General features: G+C 43.9%; 1 protein-coding gene across 4 annotated transcripts in view; it reads right to left on the reverse strand.

Annotated features, from left to right (window-relative positions):
• LOC149467463 (transient receptor potential cation channel subfamily M member 2-like) overlaps positions 1–19095 on the reverse strand; it is a 249266-nt gene that overhangs the window by 18053 nt on the left and 212118 nt on the right. For 3 of the 4 annotated variants that reach the window (XM_089671622.1, XM_089671619.1, XM_089671620.1), the window contains exons 32-34: positions 17199–17300; positions 17003–17113; positions 6890–8587 (exon numbers count right to left, since the gene is read on the reverse strand). In XM_089671622.1, the coding sequence (XP_089527748.1) occupies positions 8462–8587; positions 17003–17113; positions 17199–17300 (339 nt within the window). In that variant the 3' untranslated portion in view covers positions 6890–8461. Of the gene's footprint in view, positions 1–6889; positions 8588–17002; positions 17114–17198; positions 17301–19095 lie in introns of those variants that run through there. The other variant, XR_016311927.1, reaches the window with a different exon arrangement.

A 19095-nucleotide genomic window follows, 5' to 3' on the forward strand; every position in this document is an offset into this window, starting at 1 on the left:
CTAATATTACTTATGTATGTTTAAACTTCAATAAAAATTATTTGAATATAAATTGTCCCTAGTATGTGTATGTATGAATGTGAGTTAGGGACTTTAGATTGTATGCCCCTTGAGGGTTAGGGACTGATGTGAATGTACAATATACAGTGAGGAACAGAAGTATTTGAACACCCTGCGATTTTGCAAGTTCTCCCACTTAGAAATCATGGAGGGGTCTGAAATTCACATTGTAGGTGCATTCCCACTCTGAGAGACAGAATTAAAAAAAAAATTCAGGAAATCACATTGTAAGTGGGAGAACTTGCAAAATCGCAGGGTGTTCAAATACTTCTGTTGCTCGCTGTATATGTAAAGCGCTGCGTAAATTGACAGAGCTATATAAGTACCTGAAATAAATAAATAATTACATGGCACCATTAACCCTTTAATGACTAAAGCCAGTGTTGGAGGGTGTAGCGTCGTTTTTATAATTACCCTGCACTATTAACCCTTTACTGACAAACGTCAGTGTTGTAGGGTGTAGTATAACGTCTTTCATTACCCAGCACTATTAACCTTTTGCTGACAGAAGTCAGTGATTGGTGGGGTTAGTAAAGGACCATACCATTATTATTAATATCCAAGACTCTTAACCTCTATTGACTGGAGCCAGTGATAGGGGGTATAGCATAAAGTTTTAAAACCAAGCCATTAAATGGTTATTAAGAAGATCTGAAGAGATGAAACCCACGCAGTCACAGGGAGAACATGCAAACTCCAGGCAAGTGGTGCCGTGGTTGGGATTCAAATCAACAACCCTAATGCTAACCATTTAGCCACTGTGCTGCCCAAATATAATTGCACCTATATTATACAGCAGCTTCCCATCACTGGACTATGGCTAAAAGTATCACATGAGCTGCTGCACTAGACAGTCCCCTTCCCCCCAAAAAAATCACTGTCTCTAAGCTGTAAGGGGTTAATAATGCAGTATAGGTTAACAGTGGCAGTCTATATTAGGTCCTCTTCTGGTGTCAGTAAATGGTTAATATTGCTGGATAATAATAGCTACCATTATGGCTTTGGTCAGGAAATGCAAGTAAAAAAGCTATTATTTAGGATTAAGTCAGTCAATGGTAGTGCTAGGGAACAAAAGATAACAATAGTTCCTATTCTGGCTTTAGCCTATGACGGTTCATTATTCTGGATAATAGTAGCCTTGGTAGTGGCTCTGGTCAGGAAAGGGTTAGGTAATACTAATGTACTGTAGCAGTACCCCCTTAGGAGTCGCTGAGTTTTGGGTCCCCCTACAGCTCTCCACAGCCAGGCAGCATGCATTTTCTTCCACACCTGCACACAGTAAGCAGTCCTAGAGCTTGGTTTTGTGATTTTATTGAGGAGGTTTAGAACTTGGATGGAGTTGAGGGGTGTATAGGATGCCCAAGGAAATTGTGAACTGTGAGGACAAACTCCTTAGCCACTATATACAAGTCTGTGGACAAACATTCTCTGCTTTAAAGAGCTCTCCAACTCTCGGATGTACCTCCTCAGACTCCAGATGAATCCTCCTCTTCACCCAGCTGCCTGAGGGTATCCCTAGGCAAGGGGACACAGAAACTGCCAACTTATGAAACAGTCCCAGATGACGGGCTAACTGGGTTCTCCATTTAAAGTGTCCCTCGGTCCAGCGGTGTCCTCAACACCGCTGGTTTCACCGGTCATCTTCTCTCCCTGGTGCCTGCATCTTCAGTGTGGGCAAACGGCTGTGAAAGCATGTGGCTTCGCAGCCAGGTGCCCACTGTGCATGCGCAAGAAGCACTGCGCTTTGTGAATGGCCCTGTAGTCTTCAGGTACCTGTCACATGTCCCAGAAGACTACGGAAAGGGAGGGTGGGGGACAACTTCCACTTCTGATTACCTAGGCGATCGCAGTGTAAGTGGGAGCAGGTACCTGTCAAATTCGGGTACCCGCTCCGCAAAGGTGCCAATCCTTAATGGGGAGAGGGAGGGAAAGCATTAAAGCGGAACTTCCCCTTTTGGGTGGAGCTCCGATTTAACTGCCTTCTCACCTTATCAGGCCCAGGGGGTGGAAGGTTACTCACCCTGTCCTCCCTGATAGCTCAATGGGCAGTTGGCTGCCTTCGGGCCTTTCACTGGGCTGGCTTCTTCCCTGCTGATCAGGTTGTCCTTCCTAGAAGACAATGGCACAGTGGAGACTTCCTTGTCCAGCACCGGCCCATAGGTAAGGCCCATCCTACCACACTCCAGCCTTCACTCCATCTTCCACCCTACACTACTCCTCCTGCTGATCAGGATCTCTTATACTTCAAGAGCTGTCCTGGCCCCATGCCAAGCCTCCTGCTTGGGGATTGGCCAGGATCTCTTAAGTATGCAGATCAGCCCCTCCTCATTCCCACCTACTACCTTCTAGAAACTTCTGAAGCTTCCAGAGCAGGGGGAGGTATCAGAAAACTGCCCTGCAGAGCCCTCAGACCTTACCCAGAGTAACCTTGCTGACTCATCTCAGGCAGACTCATCCCAGGCTGCCATTCAGCCTCTGTATAAATAATTTATATATATATATATATATATATATATATATATATAATATATAATTTTTTTTAATATATTGTGTGTCCCCACAGATAGCAGCACATCGGTGGAGTTAGTGCCCATATAAGTTACAGGATTAGTGGGGCCTTGTGAGTTGGGGCATGGGAGCCAAACACCTATCAGATCCGGATGCAGTAGTCCACTGTCCATGGGCCCTTAACAGGGCTGCCACCCCAGGTGAGGTATTTAAGCACCCAGAAGGACCAGCTGTAGTTGTCCTGACTCTTTTACAGTTGTCTGCAGACCCTGAGCAGGATGCAAATGGCCTTTTAGAGTCCTCTGAAGTGAGTACTACTACATATGGGAGTGAGTGTGCCACCTGGGAGCATGTCCGGTTGGGAAGAGCTATGGAGGGGACATTGAGTGTGACTGGCATACTAATGAAGACGCTTTGATTTTACTTGGTGATGGAAGCTGCATGCTGCGGACTTAGTATACGTGGGGGAAGTGGCCCCAATGCTGTGGTGCTCCCAAGGAGAAGAAGTATAAGGGAAGGTGACTTAAAAATCATGTACTGGAATTCTGTGCCTAAATGACAACTACAGAATGTCTGACCTCTGTATGGCACTCCACACCAAACAATTCTGTCAGTACGTCTATGTGATGTTAGATGTCACAGACATTTCTGAAAAGTTACAGTAAAGTGCAGAAAATCGATTTCATGTGTGGACATTCCTTTATTCTTCAATACTAAGGCCTATGACTAGGGATGTCATGAGCAAGCCTATGGCCAGGAGTTTGGCACAATATGGTGAAGGGTTTCACCTACCAGGAGGTGGGTAACTGTCTTATCCAAGAAGAAGCTGGACAGGGACTTAGTCCCTTAGAAGGGTTTTATTCACAGTGGAAGAAATAGCACTGGGTGACCACAGGATAAAAATTAGACTCATCATAAATATCTAATACCCAAACACCTCCTATTAGAAGAGTTTTACAATTATTACTGACAGTGGAAGTTAACCGCTTCCTGACCGCCCTATAGCAGAAGTACTGCTACAGCTACAGGGCGGCAGGGATGTGCAAAATCACGTATATATATGTAATTTTGTATTTCTGGGCGTGCGTGGTCTCTACCTCTGCCACTATTGGCTCCTGGGCATATCAATCACTGGGTCCGTGTGATTAAAACAATACAGATCTCTCCCCTGTCAGCACGAATAGGCTACTTTGTATTGCTCTGCACGAGAGAGCAATACAAAGCAGCTTGTGTACACAGTAAAACACACACAGCACACGGTTAACCCTTTGATTGCCCCAGATGTTAACCCCTTATCGCCCAGTGTCATTAGTACAGTGTCAGTGCTTTTTATTAGCACTGATCACTGTATTAGTGTCACTGGGATGTCAGTGGCAGTTAGTCAGTCCCCTCCCCCAGTGTCAGAATGCCAGCCAGTGTCGCAGTTCCGCAATAAGTCACTGATCGCTGTCATTACTAGTAAAAAATAAATTAAATTAAAATTTCCAGTATATATACCTCCATTTGTAGACACTATAACTATCACGTAAACCAATTACGATTTAGATTACAATTAAATTGTCGGCCTTTTTTCGTTTATAGCGCAAAAAATAAAAAAATTCACACAGGTGATTAAATACCACCGAAAAAAACTCTATATGTGGGGAAAAAAGGACATAAACTTCATTTATGTACAGGTGAAACTCGAAAAATTAGAATATCGTGCAAAAGTTCATTTATTTCAGTGCAGCAGCTTAAAAGGTGAAACTAATATATGAGATAGACTCATTACATGCAAAGCAAGATAGTTCAAGCCGTGATTTGTCATCATTGTGATGATTATGGCTTACAGCTCATGAAAACCCCAAATCCACAATCTCAGAAAATGAGAATATTCCATGCAATCAATAAAACAAGGATTGTACATAAAACAATATCGGACCTCTGAAAAGTAGAAGCATGTATATGTACTCAGTACTTGGTTTGGGCCCCTTTTGCAGCAATTACTGCCTCAATGCGGCGTGGCATGGAAGCTATCAGCCTGTGGCACTGCTGAGGTGTTATGGAAGACCAGGATGCTTCAATAGCGGCCTTCAGCTCTTCTGCATTGTTCGGTCTCATGTCTCTCATCTTTCTCTTGGCAATGCCCCATAGATTCTCTATGGGGTTCAGGTCAGGCGAGTTTGCTGGCCAATCAAGCACAGGAATCCCACAGTCATTGAACCAGGGTTTGGTGCTTTTGGCAGTGTGGGCAGGTGCCAAGTCCTGCTGGAAAATGAAGTCCGCATCCCCATAAAGCTCGTCTGCAGAAGGAAGCATGAAGTGCTCCAAAATCTCCTGGTAGACGGCTGCGTTGACCCTGGACTTAATGAAGCACAGTGGACCAACACCAGCAGATGACATGGCTCCCCAAATCAACACAGACTGTGGAAACTTCACACTGGACTTCAAGCATCTTGCAGTGTGTGCCTCTCCATTCTTCCTCCATACTCGGGGGTCCTTGGGCCTCTCCATTCTTCCTCCATACTCTGGGTCCTTGGTTTCCAAATGAGATGCAAAAGTTGCTCTCATCAGAAAAAAGAACTTTGGACCACTGAGCAACAGACCAGGTCTGTTTTTCTTTAGCCCAGATAGGCCACTTCTGATGTTTCTTGTTCAGGAGCAGCTTGACAAGAGGAATATGACATTTGAAGCCCATGTCCAGGATCCGTCTGTGTGTGGTCGCTCTTGATGCACTGACTCCAGCCTCAGTCCACTGCTTGTGAAAGTCCAACACTTTTGAATGGCCTTTTCCTGACAATCCTTTCCAGGCTGCAGTCATCCCTGCTGCTTGTGCACCTTTTTCTTCCACACTTTTCCCTTCCACATAACTTTATATTAATGTGCTTTGATACAGCACTTTGGGAACATCCAACTTCTTTTGCAATTCCCTTTTGAGGCTTTCCCTCCTTATGGAGGGTGTCAATGATGGTTTTCTGCACAACTGTCAGGTCAGCAGTCTTTTCCATGATTGTGATTCCTACTGAACCAGACTGAGAGACCATTTAAAGGCTCAGAAACCCTTTTCAGGTGTTATGACTTAATTAGCTGATTAGAGTCGAGAATATTGCACCTTTTCACAATATTCTCATTTCCTGAGATTGTGGATTTGGGGTTTTCATGAGCTGTAAGCCATAATCATCACAATTATGACAAATCACGGCTTGAACTATCTTGCTTTGCATGAAATGAGTCTATCTCATATATTAGTTTCACCTTTTAAGTTGCATTACTGAAATAAATGAACTTTTGCACGATATTCTAATTTTTCGAGTTTCACCTGTACAGTGTTGCATGACTGTGCAATTGTCAGTTAAAGTAATGCAGCGCTGTATTGCAAAGAATGGCCTGGTCAGGAAGGGGGATAAATCCTCTGGAGGGCAAGTGGTTAAAGAATTCCAGGCAAAAAGCTAAAAAAGACATTTTTCATATACCAAATGTTTAGATTCAAACACCAAACTCTACCAGTCAAACCAACAATAAAAACCATTCTGCCTCCGAGGTGCTTCTCTTCATAATCACATAGTCAGGTTGCACAGCAGTGGGCCGCAGATTGGACACCCCTGTCCTATGCTATTCTGGGCAGTGCTGTTCCACTTCTATCCACCAGTGCTAGAGAGATTCTGATGCATAACCTGATGGATTGTGGGAAATCACATGTTGCACATAGGGCAGCTCATTCACTTGAACGGGCTGCCCTATGCGCGTTTGTCACCCAAGAGAAGCTCCTCCTCCTTTTTTGATTGACAGGCTTAATGCAATTTTTAAGCACACGTTTTGCTGCAATTGCCACAATATGCATACATTTTGTCACAATTTGGAATGTTGGGCAGAATCGCAGCAATTCTGAACAGGATTCCAAATCTCCTAATGTGAACAGGGCCTGATCGCTGCTACACAAGTCAATTGGTCAGCCATTCTCCTATCAGCATTGGATACTGTTTATTGCGGTTATTCTTTATCTGATGTATTTCTGTGGTATAACAGGTACTACAGGCTGATGCTTTCTAACTGTTAGGCTGGGTTCACACTGATCTGGTGCGGAATTCGCAGCGTTTACTGTGTGAATTCCGTACCGCATCAGAATCGCACCCCGTTCACGCGAACTGATGCAGGTGTGTATATTAACAACACCCCTAAATCGGTGCACAAAACCAGGGGCGGACTGACAACTCATGGGGCCCCCGGGCAATAGGGGATCATGGAGCCCCTGTGTCCTTGCCCAAACTCAAAAAAGCCTATGAAAAAGGTACCAGGAGTGTAACGGAGGGTAAGCGGGACAGAACACACAAGGCAGACGGCAAACACTTAAAGCTTTATTAAAACAGACAACAGTTACTCAATGGGGAGTAGTGCAGGGAGAAAGAGTCCAAAATACTTGTAATCCAGCCCCGGTGGGCAAAGTTAAAGGCTCTACAGCAATTTGTAATCCAAGAGGTAGTTCATAAGCAGTCAGATAGCACAAGGGAAGCATGCAGTCATGCAAAGCTGATGCGATAGTCTCAGGCAGAGCTGACAGCATTCCAGGCAGGGCTGATGTAGCTTCTAGGATCCCCCTTCCTCCAATGGGGCTCAGGCAGAGCTGGGGGGCCACTAGAGTCCAGCTGGACCCCTCAGTGGTTGCCCAGCAGAATGGCACAACAAGAGAGACCAGCACTGACCTCTTAAACCCCCTGAGCAGGAAGAGAGGCAGAGGGGGGTCATTAGCAGGTGACAATGAAGAGAATGGAACTACAGTAAATTAATTTGTGGCTGTACACAGAAAGGACTGGTTGGGCAGGATAATTAGTGGGGGAAATACATTAATACAAAAGTAAGGCACTAATTAGGGATGTATACACTAATTGAATTTTGGACCTTTTGGTTTAGGGGAGAGGTAATTACAGCTAGGGGTCTTTGGCACACAGGAGTGAATACTAATTGGAGGAAGCTCTTCCTAAATTTGGGACCTTTTGTGGAGTGGCGAGTTAATTACAGATAGGGGTCTTTGGCACACAGGAGTGAATACTAATTGGAGGAAGCTCTTCCTATGGCCAGGAGGGATTAGGAACAAGGAATTAATACCTGGGACTGGCAGAGACCCATATCGTGACAAGGGGCATCTCATGGGGCCCCCTACTGACCCCGGGCCCTCGGGCAGTGCCCGAGTTTCCAAATGGTCAGTTCGCCCCTGCACAAAACACGGTGCACTGTGCAGAATCGGATTGCGTTGGTGTGAATACCCATGCGATCCGATTCTAGTGCGGACCCAAAAAAGAGTCCTGCACCTTTTTGGTGCAAGAGCGGTGCGATTTGAGCCATACAAAATGTATGGCTCCAAATCGCACTGCACACAAATCGCATGTGATCAAATCGAATGCAGTGCGGTTCCTGTGAGAATAACATGTGATGTACTGCACCGCATTCGTGTGAACCTAGCCTTAATCAGCTTAGAGTACTAGATTTTCGACTGGTTGATTCATCTTTGCACAGATCCTCACCCTTAACCCGTAGCAATACACTCTACTTGCAGCCAACCAATTTGGTGTAAATTTCTGGGGCCTTTGCATAATTAGGTTTAGGGATGCTCATAACAGGCCAAAACTGGATCAAAATTCAGCAGGTTCAGTGGGGACCTGTTGGAAAATGTCCACAAAATAGTGTATTCCAATGGGGGAAGTCACTCTGCTAGCCCCTCCCACCAGCCATGATCTGCCTGCATTGCACAAAGAAGAACAGAAACCCAGTGATGATGTAATTGGACACAAAATATGGTATTTCATGAAAACAGTTTTTATTTAAAAATATAATTACCATGTTGATGACATGCGGGGGGAGTAATGAGAAAGCAGAGATGGAAGATACAACCATAAAAGCTTCAGCTTTAAACCATAAATTAATAATGAGCATGGAGGTGCTCGGCTGTCCTCTGGAGAATCTCCTTCTCGTTGGCGTAAAGAGGAATCTTTTGCTCCAGGAGTTGCCACCGCAGTGTTATGTCATCATCTGATTCCTTCAGGTTCTGAAAGGACAAAAGACTGAAATATAAAGACTGAACCGGTGGAAGTGTAATGCCTCTGATCCAGAGTCCTGTTGGAGATGTGCAGCCTATAGAGATAAAAATGAGTGTGACACCACCCCCGAAGGAGCCGTTAGATGTTTAGGTCCTTCTGTTCCTGGTGCTGGTGACTCTCTAAATAATACCATACTTTCCAACTCACCTTGAGGCTAAGAAAAGAGTTATTTTTGGGGGTTACACCAACCAGCAGGGTAAAACAACAGCAGTATCAATAAACAACAATCTGTACCAGTAACAGTGTGCAAGCAATATAGCCAGTGGTGTATTTAGGTTTTCTGCTGACCTAGGCAACACAAAAATCATCTGCCCCACAGACACAACCATTATCCCCCCCTTCCCCTCCCACAGAGAGAGCCTGACACTGACTGGGAGTACCTTCCACTACCCCACCCCCCCGGCAATAGAGAGAAAGACACCCACCTTCACAGCTCTGGACATCACCGGGAACGAGAGTCAGGCTCTACATACACCATCAAGCAGACCGCAGCCTCTCTCAGATCCCACCTGGTTCCCATGATGCACATGACCCTTCTTCCATCCCTTCTTCTGGGGGGATGTGCTGCCCTTCTGAAAAATGCTGCCCTAGGCAAGTGTCTTGTTTGCCTTGTGGTAAAAACGCCCCTGAATATAGCAACAGATTTAGGAACAAAGCACACCCGACAACATGGATTAGAGATTAGGCCTCTAGATCTTTGGCCTAAGAAAGTGCCCCAACTACTGGAATAAACACAGGGACCTGTCAAAGGTACAGTCCCCCCTAACCCACAGGCCAGTAGTCAATCACCTAAAGACTGTAAATTTTCTCTCCCTTCCTGCCCAGGTCATTTTTCAGATTTCAGTGCTGCTATGCTTTGAATGACTCAAGTGCTTGAGTACTCAGTACTCATGCACTCTTCACAAACTACATTTTTGTCATTGTTTTGAATCAGACAGAACTTAATTTACTTTCATGGTATTTGATCACCATTGGCGTTTTATTTTTTGGTTTATATAAAAAAAAAAAAAAAAAATTTTGAAAAGTTTTTCTTAGTTTCAGTTATAAAGTATTGCAAATGAATAATCTTTCTTCATAAATTTTGGCCAAAATGTATTCTGCTACATTTCTTTGATAAAAAATAACCCAAATCAGTGTATATTATTTAGTCTGTGTGAACGTTATAGAGTCTACAAAGTAGTGTATTTGAAAGTGGATCAATCCTGATGTACCAACGGCCTGTCTCACAGCCCTAAAATGTCAGGACAGCACAAATAACCCAAAATGACCCCTTTTTTGGAAAGTAGACAATACAAGGTATTTAGTAGGAGACATTAAAACTGCACACATAATAACTACACAGGCTCTGTGGCTGATTGAGGTGGTAATTACTTACTTGGTGCCTTATCTGCATTAACCTCCCTAGCAGTCTGATTATATCCATATTTCTGTGCTCAAAGCGGTACATTTTTTTGCATGGAAATATGTTGTTTTTGTTTATTGTAGGCCTGTAATTCTTAGGAATAACTCACTGAAATCTGTCCGAAAAAGAGTCTAGTAACCATCCCGGGTATGATAAAATTTGAAACACAAAATCATAAATTATAATGTAATAAATAATCATAAAAAATAATAATATAATAATAAATTTAATTCAATAATATAATCAAACCAAAAACACTGAAATTTGAAATAGAGCGCCAAGTTCGCACATCGCTGAGCAAAGTCGCAGAATCGTTTTCAGTGTCTGATGACAAATTTCCCCACCAATCATTATCACTCAATTCTGCAAGTAGTTCTGATTTACTATCGCTGTTCTCTACCCAGTCTAAAACCGCTTTTGACCTAAAGGGACGCTTTTTGGACACCATGGATGTTTCTCAGTTTCCAGGCAGAAAGAACAGTAAAAATGCAGGCAGGGCGCCGGACAAAGCACTCGGGACAAAATGTATGTGAAATGGTTTGATACAGGAATGTTATACTATGTGATTTTAGTGTATTTAGTGAATGTCACTTAACATTTTACCGAATTTTCTGCCGGTTCCATCCTCCGTATGTCCCGACGTCGCAGGGAACGGAACCCGGAAGACAGATGCCGGCATTGGCCGGAGGAAATGGCCGGGGACACTGCAGGGGGGACATCGCGGGAGCAAAGGACAAGGTAAGTGCTGGAGGGATCCCAGAGCAATGCTGCAGTGTATTCCCGAGTGTAGCTTGGGGGGGTTACCGCTTTTGGTACTGAAAGTTAACCCCGAGCTACACTCAGAAATACCGCCAGGGGGGTTAAATTAGTCTCAGAACCTGTGTAATTATATATGTTCGGTTTTAAAGGGATGAGGTGACAACCCTAACTAGCGAACATAGAGGGAAAGTTAGCAGAAGCAGAGGAAGATGGTTGCCATGGGTAACAGAACTGTAGGGGGATCCTTAAAATCAGGGTTGGTGTGGTAATGATGCAGGGTACTGGTATACAGGAGGGAAGGAACACTCACTAGCAGCTATAGTTGAGGAAGGAGGAAGGGATTCTTGATGTATAGAGGCAGATCTGAATTTGGTGTGAATAAACTGAAACTGGGAATAATATCTCTGACCAGACTTGGAGCAGAGGCTGAACAAAGTTTGGTTCATATCTCCCTTGTCTGAGTAGAAAGAGCACATCAGTAATACAATCTAACATCACCTGCTGGGAACAAGCTGAGTACTATTCAAAGAAGTAAGTTGTGTCATCTTCCAACAACCACACCAAAGACTCAACCTCTGGCACACTAAGGAGTGAAAACATCATGGCCAAGGGTGGACTGACAACTCATGGGGCCCCCGGGCAATAGGGGATCATGGGGCCCCTGTGTCCTCACCCACACTCAAACCACACCCAAAAAAGCCTATGAAAGGTACCAGGGGCATCTCATGGGGTCCCCTACTGACCCCGGGCTCTCAGGCAGTGCCCGAGTTCCCAAATGGTCAGTCTGCCCTTGTTCACTTATATCTTGATGTTTGCTGTTTTGTTGGTGTTTGCATGTGTTTTGTTTTGCTATTAATACCTTTACTTTTCTGTATATAGTTTGGTCCTAGTTTCCTGAGTGTAGCTACAGATTTGGCCATCCTTGCTGCTGACATAACACTGGCGCCCACTAACAACCAGATCAACTTGGGAACTGGGAAGTATTTGCTCTGAGTATTTGCTGTCCTTTATGTTGAGATGCTTCTAGGGAAGGCTATCGGTTGTGTGGAATTGGCATTAGGGAATAAAGACCTTTGCTGCCTGAATTTGCTGGATTACATTTTGGTAGCACATATCTTAGTTGATCAGGGCAGATATTCATTTGGAGTATAGCCTTTGGTTCAGATTTGTTCTGAATTAGCTTTGTATGTTAACATCTAATGGCCAATCAGTGATCACATGAATAGTAGTAAACAAGATGTCACTTCCTGACATCATTGCTTAGTACGTGTGAAATCTGTAAATGATCACAGAGATCACATGGTACAGGGCTATTCACAACAGCCTTGTACCATGTGACAAGCTGTGACCAATCACAGCTCGAACAGTATTTCTCAATGGCTGTAGGAATGCAGACAGAGAGAAGGAGAAATGATTGCTTTTACAGCCTTTATAGGTGTAAAAGCAATCAGTGTAAAAAAAAAAATCTTCATCAGCCCCCGCAAGTAGTGCAGTGTCACTATGGTGACACTGTACTGCTAGGGTGATAGTATGTTAAAAAAAAAAAAAACATAAATAATAATATAAAAAAAATTAAAATGTAAAAAATTTAAAAATTAAAAAATTATAATTTTTGGTTATAAACTAATTTGGGTTTTTTTTTTTACTAAAATGATAGATGAATACATTTTGGCCAAGATTTATACAGAAAGATTATTTCTTTGCAAAAGTTTATAAGAAAAACACGTTTTTTAAAAAATGTTTGGACTTTCATTTATATAGCAAAAAAAAAAAAATCCCAGTGGTGAATAAATACCACCAAAATGAAGTTTTATTTGTCTCAAAAAAATGCTAAAAAATTCATATGGGTACAGTGTTGCATGACCGCGCAATTGTCATTCAACGTGTGATAGCACTGAAAGCTGAAAATTGGCCTGGACAGGAAGGGGGTGAAAGGGTCCGGACATGAAGTGGTTAAATATACATAAACAATAATGCTTTCAACAAGTGTCCCATCTATAATAAATCTTGTGACGCTTCAGTGAATATTCCATATATGCTTTCAAATTTTCTCCCAAAATATGTGCACCTTTACCAATACACCTGATGTGCTTTCACCTGGAGCTTTTGACCTCACATACGTATACAATGTTTGGTCATATAATGTTTGTGTCCCTTTAAATGGACCAAGTAGAGTTGTATCCTGAATTATGTTAAATTTTTTTTTCTTTTAATACGGATCTCTATTCAGAAAGCATTGCACATATGAACAAGTCCTTATGGTGATACTATGGCCTGTGTGGCGGTAGTCACAGACACTGTAACTGGTATGGCAGTGATCCTGGACACTGTGACTGGTGTGGAAATGATCAGGGATGCTTACCCGGGTCTGTACATCTGCTGTGCCCATTATGAGGGGTTCCCACCATCTCTGTGCGTGTGGCAGTGATCAAGGACACTGTGACTGGTGTGGAAATGATCAGGGACACTAACTGGTATGGCAGTGATCAGGGACACTACCTGGTGTGGCAGTGATCAGGGACACTAACTGGTGTGGCAGCAGGGGCGGACTGACAACTCATGGGGTCCCCCGGCAATAGGGGATCATGGGGCCCCTGTGTCCTTGCCCAAACTCAAAAAAGCCTATGAAAAAGGTACCAGGGGCATCTCATGGGGCCCCATACTGATCTTGGGCGCTCGGGCAGTGCCCAAGTTTACAAATGGTCAGTCCACCCATGTGGCAATGATCAGGGACACTAACTGGTGTGGCAGTGATCAGGGACACTAACTGGTGTGGCAGTGATCAGGGACACTAACTGGTGTGGCAGTGATCAGGGACACTGTGAGTGGAGTGTTGGTGATTAGAGCACTGTGTGTGGGTGACAGTGATTAGGGACACTGACTGGTGACAGCATGTTAAAAAAAAAAAAAAATTACAATTCCTTTTAGATTTTTTATATATTTACATGTTTTTACATTCTGTCACAAGAACAGTACAGTGTCACAAACAAATTGTCCATAATGACTTGTAGTGCAGTGTGAAGTGTGGTCAGGTGCAATTCTGTGGACAATAATGGTTTGTGGTAGCCACATGCGCCGGCCACCTCCCTATAAAAGTCATCTCTGCCAGCAACCCTTTGTCAGTGTGTATTAGAATTCCTGAGGGACAGCTGACAGTTCTTGCAGGAAGAAACAGTTAGTGCTACTGTACCAGTGTTCTACCACAGACATATTCAGGACTATATACAGTGCTAAACATTGTGTTGCATACATTGCCGCAGAGTGCCACTGCTACATTACACTGAAATTCAGAGTGGGGGGCTACAGCAAGTGAAATGTACCCCCTACCCCCCTATTCACTGTGAATAGACCCACCAATTCATTTTAGGATTTTGTTTTCTGTGTGGCAGAAATACTTTCTTTTGCTGTTTCCATTTTTTTGTTGTTTTTTTTTCTTTTTTGCTTTATTTCACATTTATAATTTTTTTTAAAGTGGTTCTAAAGCCAGAAGGTTTTTTATCTTAATGCGTTCTATGAATTAAGATAAAAAAACCTTTTTCAAGCAGCTCCCAGCACCCCCTTCTACTTACCTGAGCCTGATCTCGATCTAGTGATGTGCAGAAAAGCAGAGGCTGTCTCGGCTCTCTCTCTCTCCTCATGGACACAGACACAGCAATGGGGGCCATTGGCTCATGCTGTTGTCAATCACAGCCAGAGAAGAGGGATGGTGGCAGGGCCGAGCTGCGCTATGTGTGTCTTATGGACACACCGAGATGACTCAGGATTGAGCATGCATGAGTGCCCCTATACCAAGTGTCAAGGAGGAGGGGCCAAGAGTGCTGGTGGGGGCCCTGAAAAGAGGAGGATCAGGGCTGCTCTGTGCAAACCCTGCCTCCTTCTCGCTCCTCTCTTTCCACCTCTTCCCCCCACTACAAAAGGATCTCCATTTGCAGACTCAAGCATTAGGGACGGAATTCTTAGAAGGAGCTGAGAGGCATACCTTCCAGCATTTCCAGTAGGGAAGAGGGTCAGCATGGGGCCAAACAGAGAAGGAACAAATGTAGGCTTCAACCTCACTCCGCCTCTCCAAACCCCAATCTGCCATCTCCAGTTATATCCTTAACCCTTTGAGGACCATAAGATTACGGAACGCCAAAAGAATCAGTTTTTTGTTTTTAAAGTTCGTACACTTCAGTTGCTGTAACTAAGCCATTTCATGAAATAATTGGCAAAAAGCTAGATCCATTTGTTGTTTGTTGATAAGAACTAATATTTTGAGTCAAACCCAAAAAAAAAGAGTTGTAAGTTCTTAATCAGATGATACAGGCAATTAAAAACATGGGACAAATACGTCCCTTGGTCGTCAGGCAGGCATCTCTTCCCCAGCTGCTGGAACAAAAAAAAATCCACAGGGAAGGCCTCTCTGCCCTCCATTTTCATGTGGAACATAATGGGGTACTAAAACCAGAGAGTACAAAATCTGATGCAACTCTGCATTGAAACCAATTAGCTTCCTTTTTTTTTGTCAAAACTTAATTGAACAAGCTGCAGTTAGAAGTTGATTGGCTATCATGCACAGCTGCATCAGATTTTGCACTCTCCAGTTTTAGTAAACCAACTCCAATGTCTCCATGATGGTAGACCACGTAGTAATGGGAAGGTCCACATGACCACAGACACAGGTCCAGCAAACATGGGCAGGAACATTATATCTTCTTCACAGCTCACTGTGCTGGTGGCCAGAAAGGATGCCAACTGGGGCACACCACTGAAGCTTATTGGTTCAACCCCATACCTGAAATTTGACGACAATGACAGTTTAGTAGTCACCTCCACCTCTAGTGAGTTGTCTTAACCACCAATCTCCCTAAGTGACCAAGAGGCTATGCAATGGCTTGGGCAAAACACTGCCACACTGTTTTGTGGCTGTTATGCCTGGGGGACCAAAAGCCACATTGGGGCAGTTGTAAGAAAAGGCATACTGTAAAAGTGAATAAAACAATTACACATTCAATTTATGTGATGGCACAATACAGTGACACAGGTGCTGTCCCAGAAAATTGTAATGTTCTCTAACAACACGTATCACTCAAATGCATCTGTAGAGCATGTTATTTAAAGTATATATCTATTTTCAATGTTGTCTGCTAAATAGTGTTTTTAGAAAGTTTATTTGCATTGGTTTATGTCCCTCCTGGCAGTGTCCAACTCCCTATGCCCTTTGTGTTTCAATACTTTGCCTTGAATACAGCCAGAGCTCCCACAGTACGCCTGTACACAACAGTAGTCAGAAGCAGGGGTGTAGCTACAGGGGTCACAATTGCGACCCAGCCCCATGCTCCAGGGGGCCCATGTGGCTCCTCTGTACGTCCGCATACAGAGGAACTGATCTCTCCATATTCCTCCTGCAGCCGATGAATGCCTGCAGGAGAGAGAGGAAGAGAAGCCACCATTCAGCGGCTGCAGGAGAAACATGAAGAGATCAGTTCCTCTATAGGCAGCCATCCCCGCTGCTCCTCCTATCTAGATTTTTTCTGCTGCCCCCATGTGCTCTCCAGCCCCCTGAGCTCTTTCCCGGCCCCCCTCTTCCCCTGGATGCTGCGGGGGATCTGTCAGGATGGAGAGCGGGGAAGAGGCCAGTAAATGTGTCATTTACCAACCCCTTCCTTTTCTGAATGGACAGAGTCAGTGATCGGTGCCAGTCAATGACCCTGCCCATTCCTAACTGAAACATAGTAAACTGTGTTTACTATGTTTCAGTTTGTGAATAAACAGGAAGTTCTGTACAGAGCTATTCCTAGGCTGAGGCTGCAGAGATAGATATTGAGTGCTGTGTCCTTAATTTTTGTCTCAAACCTTTCTCTGTCTCAAAAGTGGAACATCAGAGGTCTGCGTAGGCCCCTGATATCTGAACAAAGCCCCCCAATGGGGCTCTTAAAAAAAATTGTAAAAATATTTTTTTTAAAAATTTAAAAAAGTGTCAAATATATATAAATAAAATAACAAAGATAAAAAAAACTACTGACACCAGTGGCTGAATTTCCAGGGTCACAAAGTTGCACTTGTGACCGGGCCCTGGTGTTCTGCCACTGGGCTTGGAAAGTAGGGCCTGGCCAGAGGTCAGGGGGGCCCTTCATGGTTTATTGCACCTGGGCCCTGAAGGTTCTAGTTACGCCACTGGTCAGAAGAAATGTGGAAATAATAAAACAAAACTTTCTTGAACCTGCAAGAGTTTGTCCAAATTCTCCTTTGTGTCCAGGTGGATGTTGACAGCAAGAGTCTCTATCCAGGCATTGTCTGTATTTCGAGGATCATCCAGGTACCCGTGGAAGACCTATCAGAGAAGATAGATATGTTGTTGGGTTCTAATGCTGTTAACCTGATTTGGTGCACCAAAATGTAATCAGCAAACTACCAACCTCTGTCCCAGAGTCCAGCAATGCCAGAAATTCACTCAGGTCTGTATGTACTAGCAGTGCCTTGAACCTAATGGGAATCCGCTGTCCAGGATCCAGCGTGCCCTGAAAAAATATTCCCAGAATGGAGAAAAAGATATTACCCTGAATGCTCCGCAGTGGAATGGTTAGCATTTACAGGAAAGGTGGACTGCAGCATAGTACATACACTTAAGCAGACCTACCATTTACACCATACAAAGATATTTTAGACAATTGTGTGCTTGCAATAGTTTGCAGAAGGCACTTTTCTGATTGTGATATCATGACTTGGCACCTTTGCTTTGATTTGACCAGTGTGGCAAGGAAGAACTCAAATGGCCTGAACAGAGCTCTGACCAGAGCTAGAATGGAATGGGTCTTCTCATCCTCCTCTTTTGACCGAATGGCCAAAAATTCCCACAGACATAATTCAAAATCTTGTGGAAATTCTGCCACAAAGAATGGAAGCTATTGCAGGGGGATTGGGCAACACGGTATTTCTGCCCATGTCTTTAGAAAAGAATCTCCCAAAAGCTAATATAAGTGTGATGGTCAGGTGTTCTCAAACCTTTGGCTATACAGTCTAATTAATTGGATATTTAAAACTAAAATATTTTTTTCAAAAATTAATTCCGAGGGTGTTAGTATTCTCCTCATGTTTGTCCTCTGGTGGCCACCATGGTAAGCCACACCACCATCCTGCTTTCATAGGTCAGAGTATTTTTTTTTGGCAATGAAGTGCTGTGACAGTCTTACACATACACACAGAGTGACAGCTATCACCGTTTGATCAATCTTGTGATATATGACCTATGATGTGGGGGTATGTCTAGGGGCGTATTACCACAACGCACACAAGGCATTTGCCTAGGGCGGCATTCTTCTGAAAAAGGGACAGAAGAAGGGATATATGCGGTGTGGGGACCAGGTGGGAACTGAGAGAGGCTGTGGGCTGCTTGATGGTGTATGCAGAGCCCGACTCTCATTCCCAGGGATGTCCAGAGCTGTGAAGGTGAGTCTCTCTCTCGCCGGGGGCAGGTATGTGTGTTAGTGGAAGGCTCCCATGGGTGTGGGGGGACAGGGGTGTTGTTGGTCAATGTCAGGCTATCTCCGCAGGAAGGGGGGGGTGGCAGGGATGTTGTTGGTCAATGTCAGGCTATCTCCGTAGGAAGGGGGGGGTCCCATTTTTGTGTTGCCTAGGGCAGCACAAAATCTAAATACACCACTGAGTATGCCACATATTCAAAGAGGTTCATCAACCCTATTGCTTTTCGAAGTGACATGATCTTCTGATTTATTGAATGAGAAAGTTTTACAATTCCATCTGTTTCATCTACAGCATAGAATTTATGTGGCAGTTTGTTTTACCCGGAAAGCATTTGGATGCTGTGACGGACTGCCTGACACCCCGACTGGGTATCTCCACCAAACTACAGCTTCATCCACTCTGGAACTTGAATATAGAAAATGTACCCCAAGCATCAGACAGAACCAATGTTGGAGTAAAACAGGATTGACTTTATTAACAAACAGCACAGCATTTATACACAAAACCTTCCCCCTAGACAGGTATGGCACACATTACAAATCCCAGCAGAGAATTACATTACATAAACAAATAAACAATCAAACACAAGAAAAAATAATGTATTCCTTCCCGGCACCTAGCAGCCTGGACTCTGGAGGTGATTAAACAAAGTGACAGCTTATCACCTAAACCTAATTACAGCAAACAATAAAGTTTCTTAAACCCACATGTGCTGGAATTCATTCCCTGCACATAGTTCCACCATGTACATTATGCCGAGGGGTCTCAGAAACAGTCCCTCCAGCCCTAATTGCATGGAAAGGGTAGCTGGTATAATTCATGGCCAGCCAG

This window comes from Staurois parvus, unplaced genomic scaffold, assembly GCF_062004578.1.
Source record: "Staurois parvus isolate SC_StPar_1 unplaced genomic scaffold, SC_StPar_1.0 ptg000109l, whole genome shotgun sequence".
Classification (NCBI taxonomy): domain Eukaryota; kingdom Metazoa; phylum Chordata; class Amphibia; order Anura; family Ranidae; genus Staurois; species Staurois parvus.